The sequence below is a fragment of the Arachis hypogaea genome, chromosome 14 (assembly GCF_003086295.3).
Source record: "Arachis hypogaea cultivar Tifrunner chromosome 14, arahy.Tifrunner.gnm2.J5K5, whole genome shotgun sequence".
In the NCBI taxonomy this organism is placed as follows: domain Eukaryota; kingdom Viridiplantae; phylum Streptophyta; class Magnoliopsida; order Fabales; family Fabaceae; genus Arachis; species Arachis hypogaea.
The window spans coordinates 142,910,675-142,920,946 of NC_092049.1; the positions used below are offsets into that span (position 1 = coordinate 142,910,675).

Genomic DNA, 10,272 nt, shown 5'->3' on the forward strand with positions numbered 1-10,272 from the left:
GGTAAATGATGAATAATTATTGAAACGATATATATATATATATATATATATATATATATATATATATATATATATATATATATATATATATATATATATATAAAAGGAGGAGATAATTTAACTTGTTTCAATGGACGAAGCATATTATTAGATTTTATGATCGTCAATCGTAATTCTTTATTCCTTATTCTATATTGGTGACTATTATCTCTTAGACTCGTACTATTGTCTGATATAGCTGTATATTAACAAATTTTAGAAAAAAAAAAACGATTATTATTTATGAAACTGATTTGAGTAGGTTATTATTAACTCCTCAAACGTTTATAAATTATAATTAGCTAACAAGTAAAGGAGAATGAAACTACTAGTAAATACCTTGAGTTTGTTTGTTTTTAAAATGGATGGAAGATTTGGTTTGTTTTCATTTTAGTTCATGCACGAACTATTAATATCAAAAAAAAAAAAATCATGTGGCTCAATTATTATTGCTATGGTGCATAGAAAGTCCAAGTAATGAACTACTAAACTTTAAATTAGTACTTTCTTTTGATTATTAGATCGGTCCTAATATTGAATTAGAAATATTTTATTATTATTCTAATTAAGGAACTCCACCAAAGTATATATGCACATATATATTTTAGACATCAATCATAAGATATTCATAAATATCTCAAGTATCTTTAGTTTACACTTTTTAAGATATGCTTCTTTTTTTAAATAAGAAATATTTAGTTTTTTTAAATATTTAATAGATGATCGACATTTTTTTATATTTATTTTTATTTAAATTAATATTAATCAACTTTTTTTTGAACTCGGTAGTCACATTGAAGGGAGCTAAACGCATAAATAGGGGATAAGCCCTCTCACGTTTTAGTAAAATTTGACAACAGACAGTTAAACAAACTGACGTAAACATATATAGCTGTATGCCTAGAACAACAATAATGGACCCTCTTGCTGTTGGAGGGGTAATCGGAGATGTTGTTGATCCTTTTGTAAGTTGTGTTTCTCTGAGGATTGTATATCACAATAACTCAGAAGTTGTTAATAGTTTGGAGTTGAAGCCATCCCAAATTATCAATCAACCAAGAGTTGACGTTGGTGGTGATGATTTTAGAACTTTTTACACTCTGGTACGTAGAATTTACTACTTTGTAGTTTTCTGTTATTACCGTATATTTTAAAATTTCATACAATGAATAACTATATCTGTATATTATGATGCAGATAATGGTGGACCCTGATGCACCTAGTCCTACTAATCCAAATATGAGAGAGTATTTACACTGGTGAGTCCATAGTTCTGTATCTCCATCTGTGTCTGCTATAGTTACATGACTGAATTCTGTGAGTACTGTTTCCTTATAAATGGTTAAAATTTGAGGGTCTTTTATTTAAATAAAAAAATTATTATTTTATTGCGATGCAAAAATATATTATTTTATGCATTTAGTTGTGTTTTACAGTTAAAAAATACGGAAATAGAAGAATACATTTTTGTATTAAGAGTATGCAAAAATCAGAAAAAAATTTTTTGTATTAATATAATTTTTTATTTTCGTATTCTTTACCTGTGAAAACACAGCTTAATGTACAAAATGATATATTCTGTGTCTGCGTTTAAATCGGTAAATAATGAATTTTTTATTTAAATAAAAAACTTAAAATTTGTTAGCCTAAAAACTGTAGTATAACGTTGACCGTGCTTTTCTTGTATGTAACAGTGTAACTCACATCTTACTTGAATTTTTGAAAGTGTCTAATTATAATAAAAAAATTACATGACCCAAAATAAATAGTCACATTCAATATATGTATGATATAGTTGAAGTTAATATTTAAGTGAAAACCTATTAAATTTAAGGGATCGTTTGATTTGTATTTGTATATTTTATTTTTAAAATTTTATAAAGAAAATAGAGATAAAAAATATAAATTTTATTGTTTTCACCAAAATATAATAATAAAATTTGTTAGCTTTAAATAAGAAGTCTCTATTATTTAAAAAATTTTAAAATATTATTAATTGATATTCCATTTAAGTAATATTATTAAAAAATGTTTGAATTTTAAAATAAAAAAGAATAATCTCAGTTTGAGAGTATAAATTTTAGAAAATTCAAAATTCTTTTAGCAAGTAACATGAAAATTCAAAATTTATATTAAAATTAAAAATGAACTAATCTCATCACTTTATACTATACCCTAAAATAATTTACAATTTTTTAACTATTCTAGACTTCATTAACATGTGAAAAAAGTTTCCTGGTAATGGAAACAGAAGTGATATATGTAAGCTAATGATAAAATATTAAGGTACAGTTTAGGCAAATAGTTTAATTAAATTTTTTTTTTGAAAAAATAGTTTAAATAATAAATACTTATATTAAAAATAATTTATAAATAAATTATTTTGTATTTAATTTTTTAGTTTTAAAAGTGCTTATTTAAAAAAATTGTGATAACAAATTTTTTATTATGAGAGAAGTTATTTTTTTTAAATTTTCTTATAAGTACTTAAATAGTTTTTTTTAGAAAGTTATAATTTAGTTTTGAAAATTGTATCAGACATTAATAGTCTAAGTGTTGTTCGCAGTGCGGTTTGGATCGGTTTTGAGACCAAAACTCATATGATCCAAACACTAATTTTACTTGCGGTGCGATTTAGATTGGATGATTTTTTCTTTTTAAATAATCGATCTAATTTCAAGCGGTTTTGATTAGATTGGATTTGCGATTTTGTAAATTAAACAAATTAAATACATATAACAAATCTCAACATCAATTTTTAAATAATCAACAATGACATAACAAGTCTCAATATTATCTTAAAAAACCAACGATAACATAACAATACAAATAAAATTATAGGTTAGTTAAAATAAATAAATAAATAACATATTAAACATAAAATATTTATTAAATAAGAATAATACATATATAATATAAAAATGTATAACAAATTGATCATGCTATAAATATAATTTTAAATATAATAATAAACTAATAATTATAGCACATTAAACGGTTTGGATTGGATTGAATCAGTTATGAAAAGTAGATCCAAAATCCGATCCGATCCAGCAGTTTACAAAAATAGAATTCAATCAAATCTAAATTAGTGCGGTTTTAATCGATTTTTGGTTTGAATTGAATTGAATGAACAATTTAAGGGGCGGAGCTAGAATAAACATTAGAGGGGGGCTAAAAATATTTACACAATAAAATAATATTAAAATAATTTTTTGAGGAGGCTAAATTGAAATTTACATATAATTTACATGTAAACATTTAAAATTAGGGGCCGTTGCCCCCTTTCGCAGTATGTAGCTCCACCTCTGGTTTAAATTTGAACAGTTCTAACTAATACTATTACTTTTTATAAGTTAAAAATTCAAAAAATAACTTTTAAAACTTTTCAAACGGCCTAAGATTATCTAAGAATATAATACACACATTACTCATTGTAGCATGACATATTTTTTTGAAGCCATGACAATGCAATCAACATGTATCCCATAGTAATACGTTCTCTAACTATGTATCATATCCTAATTAATAACTCAAAAATATCTCTATATATCACTGATGAGTTTTGCTTCGATCTTAAACCATGGTTTAGGTTGGTAATGAATATTCCAGGGACGACAGGAACGAGCTTCGGTAAGCAGTCAATCAATTAACATATCATTGTTATGTAGAATAATGTGATTATTAAATAAACGAAAATTTAACTAAGTGAAAGGTAACAAATGCAGGACAAGAGATAGTTGGATACGAAAGCCCAAGACCAATAGCAGGAATACATAGGATGGTGTTTGTGTTGTACAAACAAATGAGGAGGCAAGAAGTGATACACCCTCCAAGATGGCGTAACAACTTCAACACTCGTGACTTCGCACAAGTCTACAATCTTGGAACTCCTGTTGCTGCTCTCTACTTCAATTGCCAGCGGGAGAGCGGTTGGGGTGGAAGGAGAATCATCATTTAGCTTTATCCTTCCTTCAACCCAAAAATGGGCTTAGGCCCACCCTTAATTTACCAAAATGGGCTTTTTTAATTCATAAGTGTTAAAACACTACTCATTTAAAACCTAAACCCATCACCAAAATTTGACCTCTATCCTTCAACAAAAATAAAAAAACTACTATTATTTTCTCTACCGTTGTTATGACCCAAAACTATATAATAATAATACTCAAAAGGGTCTGAAAGTTGTACTAGTTATTGAATTAAACAAGGCACTGATGAAGCCCTTGATCAATGGCAGCAGCACCTGCCTCACTAGGAGCTGTACCTAGGTTCAAATTCTCGATGAGAAATATAAAACCCATATTAGTAGTAATAGTGTATGTGAACGAATGTGTGTTGTGTAATGTATAAGAACCAAAAAATAAAAAACAAGGCAGTGATGATTTGTGTCAAATATAAGTTTGAGCTGTATCTTATATTTTTTTAAGGTTAATATTAGAATTTACTTTCTAAATAACGAATTGAAGGATGACTCTTAATGGATTTTGAAAAAAAAAATTGGTTTTAATATTTAGTTTTATATTCTTATCTATTTTGACTTTTTATATTTAATTTAAATTTTAAAATTACGAAAGAGTACATAAATACTGTGCAATCAATTCATTTTCTTTCATTGATTTACATAATAATAATAATAATAATAATAATAATAATAATAATGTTATTTTAATAAATATATTAAACGAAAGAGACATAAATAAATAATTTTTGTACAAAATTAATAATGGATGGTTATCAGTAACAAAGGGAATGGGTGGTTGAATTTTGGCCTCCTTTGCTGCTGAATACTATTTTTGTATTATTAAAAGAACTTAGGAGATATTTTTATTTTGTCTCCTGTCGAGTAAAGAGACTCCTCTTTTTGTCTCCTAAAACAAAAATAGAGTAGAGAAGAAAAGAGTGACACCCAGATATATCCTGATTCAACTACTAAGTGTAATGTAGCCTACATCAAGTCTCGATCACAATTATGATGGAATTTCACTATCTTTTTCACAAGATTACAAACACCAATAATTTTCTAGGATCTACCGAATCCTATCTGAAACAAATCCAGATTCTAACCCAATTTGAGTTTGACTAGAACTCAACCTAACTTTCAACAGTCAAATGCTAACCCAACTTGTAAGGAAATTCTCACAGGATCATGACATAAAATAGAAAGATGTACAAAGAAAATATGAGATATATATCTTATGGCTTTTTCTCCAAGTTTAACTTACTGTCTTTTACTTCTCATTAACTTTTTCTTACAAACCTCATCATGTTTATCTTTTTCAACGAGATTTAGACAGACTAAATTGAGAAAAAGAAATACAATATGTAAATCATGAAGGAGAAGAACTCAGAACAGTTTAGGTAGCTATTAGAACTGAACTCAGTGCTCTGTTTTTCTCTCTTACCTTCAACTCTTGGTCGTTCACTCTTATTATAGAAGAGTGAAGCTTCCAAGGTTAAATCAAGTTCAAATCACATGTTGTCTTCTTCTCCAATTCATCAGAGCTTGTAGCAGCTTGGTCAGAGGAGAGAGAGAGAGAGAAGGGCGAATCTGAGACATGCAACTTATCTTCTCTTTCATCCTTTTTCTTCAACCTCCATTGATATTGTCCATTGAGCTTAACTTTGATCTCAAGTTTTATTTCTGACCATTGATGAGCTTTTGACCATGTTTGACTTTATTTTTACCATGATTGCTTGAATTGTGCTTGAGCCTTGCCAGATTTTTTTAGGGTTTCTTAGTATAGCCCAACTGGAGGAAGAAGCTTTTTGACGTTCTCAAACCAAATGAGAATAGCTTCTTGGTTGTAGCCATTTTTTTTTCTTAGATTTGAAAACAACTTTTTTATCTTTCTCCATAACCTAATTTCTGTCGTTTTCATTTTCTTCTTCGTTGAGTGATGTGATCGAAAGAGAGAGGAGAGAGAAGAGAGAGTTTGGCTTTTAGTGGAAGCTTCAAAAAAATTAATTGAAATGAATTTTGGGTTCAATTTTTTGAATGGTGACCTAGCTAGTGAAGAGTGTGGCTGACGCCAAAGCTTAGTTTTGGTCACCAATCTTGGCGAGGTTAGCAATTTTACTATGGTGAAAATAGCCATAAATTTACCTTGGTTGGCCAAACTAAGGATACACCTCTTACTTTCAAAGAGTTTAGAAAAAAATAAGCACACAGCTTATTTCATATTCAAATAGATTTCAATTCTATTTCATAAATAAAAGGTACATGAGTTATTTATACTAGTGAGAAAAAGAAAAGCCTTCATAACTTGGACGACGTAGGACTAATACATAACACAAAGTTTATTATCCTAAACAATATAATACTTGTATTCCCTTATTATAATTAACTAATATAATTAACCTATTAATTCTACTTGCTCCTGCGTTTGTGATCACCGAATGAACTTTAAATGATTTGGGTCATCTTTTTTCTTTTCTCTTATTTGGTTTAGAGGCTTGTTATAGGACTTGATTTATTTATAATGGACTAAAGTTTGTATTTGTGTTGATGATTTGTTTCTTGGCCATGTTTATTGAATTATTTTCTTACACACAAATACAACATAATTATATAAACAATTAATAATCCTCTAATATAATAATGTTTGTTCATCACTTTAATCAAATATTAATTTTTTAAATTCAACAATAATTAATCTTTATTATCTAATTAATTTAATGTATATGATGTCCTATTTTTATTTTTTAAAATTTTATTTTAGAATATTTTATACTTTCAAATTAGTGTGAAATCTATTCCATGAAAGACGGTGATATTGTACTATAATATAACACATATGCAAAGGTGCATTATAGGCCAAATAAATTACAATAAATAGTAGTACTACAAGACAAGCAAATTTTATCATTTTTATTATCAATTAGTTAATTAGTATTAATATTTTTATACTTTTATACACAAATCCAAAAAAATTCCAAGTACAACAAAGTGTTGAGACTTAATACTGACCAAATATTGGTTGGAATTTATTGAAAAAATTGGTTTACAGACATGAACAGTAAAATATTGCAACTCTATCTTAGAACTCACCACAACTTTAAGCTCTATTATTTTGAAAAAGTAAAGAATTCAGCTCCCACCAATGCTTATGGAATGGTATATATATTAGTTGTATATGTGTATAATATATATGGAAAAATTTTTAAGTGTGAAGTCATACTGGTATTTCAGTGATTTTTAATCGTTGATCTTAATTATAAAAAATATATATAATATATATAATTAAAATCAACGATTAAAAATCACTATACCGGTACGACGGTATACTTGAAAATCTTCCGTACACTGATTTCAAAAAGTCAACTATATAGCATATTCTCATAACAACAATTGCACCTGCATGTCTTCATCGCAACAAAAGTATCTTCCCAGTGCCACTAAATTAAAATTCTGAGGGTGAAACACTATATTATGTATCCCTTTACAGAAGTATCTATTCTTTTTTCAATAAATTTATATACTCGATCGCGATCTTTTTGTGTCCTAAATACAAGTAGATCCAAACACTGCCTAATAAGACTAAAGTACTTTCACATGGAAATTGATCTCTATTCTCTATCTGCACCCCAACACGACAAATATCTTTGCAAGACCACAATAATATTATTGTTCCACAGAACCGATCCATCTACAACTCATTGGGACCACTATCAATGTCTATATGCCTTTTCTATTTATTTTCTTGTAGAGATTAGACTCCTTAATAAATGTTTAACAGTAGGGATTTACATGGTCCGACCCGATTCGAACACTTTATTAAGAGTTAATTTAGTGTGATTTTATCGGGTCTAGAGTCAGGTGAGAGTCTAAAAAATAGACCCGATCATTATTTTGGGTCGGGTTCGAGCCATAGCTTGAGTCGCCCGAACTCGGTCCGGTGACCCGGTTATTATACACAATTAATATTTTATGTTATTAGTGATGGATGATGGCTATTCTTATGTGGAATTTAAATATTGTAAATCTTAATATTTTGTGTTATTAGTCATTATAAGATTATAAGTTAATATTTTATGTTTAAAATGCATAAGATTTTAGACTAATGCATAATATTGCGTTATTTGTATTGATTTAAATATTTGGTGTTATTCGACAATATTAGTATTGATTATGGTTATACTTTAATTTTAGAGAATGGTTGGTTCTTGTTATATTTTTTTAAGTGAATTTTATTATGTGAATTGTGAAATAATTGTTGGAGATTAGGTGATTTTTACATGCTAAAAACCCGGTTTTTACCCGATTTTCACCCGATCCAAAGGTACGTAGGTTTCATCGGGTCTAGAATCGGATTAAGGTCTAAAAATTAGACTCGGTTTATATTTCGAGTCGCATCTGGATTAAACTAAACCCGGTGTGGCCCGGCCCATGTACACTCCTATTTATTTTATTTATTTATTTATTTATTTATTTTACCAAAGATAGGAGATTCGAATCCGCAACTTCTTAATTGAGTATGGAAAGACTATGCCATTTGAACTATTACTCATTAACAAAAATTTGGAAAGATATGAGAGGTACACTCCTATTTAACAGTAATCTAATTCATACACATACATCCTGATATATATATAGGATCAGGAACACATACATATTTAAAGGAATAATTTACATGGTTCGGTACAGTTTAATTTTGTTTCATTATGGGACGAAGAGAGTTTTAGAAATTCATTGTAATTTTAGAATATTCACACAAGGTACTTTATATGGATGTTGGCTTATCTTTGGAGCGGTAAGTGTCGTTCACTCGTTCTGATATTGGAATACTTCTGTTTCGTGAAATTTAGATCTGATTTGTGCAAAACATATATAGTTATATATAACGAAGGTATTTACAAAATTGATTAATTAATATTATTAATATTATTGATATTATTATTAATATTATTATTAATATTAATAAATAGTTATTAATTGTTTAGTATTATTTGGTTGAAAGGATACAATTTTTTAAAGATTGTGTATATTCAAAATATTGTGTTTATTGATTAAAGGGATACAATTCTTTAAGAATTGTGTATATTCAAAATATTATATTTATTGGCAATAGAAAAGACACAACCATTTATATACGTAACTAATCATAATTGCTACGTGCAATATGTATAAATAAGTCCTTGTTCACTATTTCAGAGATACAAGTACTAAGTGTACATTTTAATCAACTATTAAGAGATTTTCTTTGTTCAAGAGAGTTGAGAATTTTTTACTATTGCTAATTAAGAAATTTTTAGGTTTCATTGTATCCTGGAAGAGTATTGTCATTAACCCTATAACAACTAAATGTGGGGACAAATATCTCTCTAAAGAAAGCGATCTAATCGTGCCTTGAAACCACTACACAAATATAAGATTTTGTCATCTTCTCATACCATATACCCAACAATTTTAGAGAGATATTAATTGAAGATAGCACAAGATCAAAACACCACGTTCAAGGTCATGAATCAAGAGTTTGTCAAGTTAGATCGCTTAGATGGAACAAACTTCAATCGTTGGAAGGACAAAATGATGTTTCTTCTTTCAGTTCTCAATCTTGCATATGTGATTGACCCAAAGACTATACCAATTGCCAATGCTGCTGAAAAATTTCACACTGGAAGAGGAAGAAGAGATTGTTCAATTGAAGAAGAAATGTGATGAAGATACTTTTGCATGTTGAGGTCATATGTTAATTCAATCACCATTGGAGATTTGGAAATCTTTGGAAGAAAAGTACAATACTAAACGACAAGGAACAGATAAGTTTATTATGATAAAATATTTCGAATTTATTATGAATGATACTATGCCTGTTATAGATCAAATTCACGAATTACAAATTCTTGTAAGTAGACTTCGTGATCTATAAGTGGTGATCCCTGAATCACTGCAAGGTGAAGAATATTTTTCTCTTCTAATGAATTTGATCACTTTTGTGAATTACATAGTATTGTGCATCAATCTTCCGCTCCATATACTCTGCAACAAAATGGTTTGGTAGAAAGAAAAAACCGTACCTTAATGGATATGGTTAATTCAATGTTACTAAATGCAAAATTGGCTTATAATTTATGGGTGAAGCATTATTGACATCATGTGATATCCATAATAGGATACCATCAAGACATAGAAATGTTTCTCCTTATGAAATTTGGAAAGGAAGGAAACATAATTTAAATTATCTTAAAGTGTGGGGTGTTTTGCCTTTTATCGAGTTTCTGATCAAAAGA

General features: G+C 28.1%; 1 protein-coding gene across 1 annotated transcript; it reads left to right on the top strand.

Moving 5' to 3' along the window:
- The first annotated feature begins 781 nt into the window (after window positions 1–781).
- Window positions 782–4,435, top strand: LOC112798280 (protein TWIN SISTER of FT-like). Its single transcript, XM_025841532.3, has 4 exons — window positions 782–1,142; window positions 1,237–1,298; window positions 3,632–3,672; window positions 3,768–4,435. Exons 1-4 carry the CDS (start codon window positions 936–938, stop codon window positions 3,998–4,000), a joined length of 543 nt encoding a protein of 180 aa, XP_025697317.1. The 5' UTR covers window positions 782–935; the 3' UTR covers window positions 4,001–4,435.
- The last annotated feature ends 5,837 nt before the right edge of the window (window positions 4,436–10,272 follow it).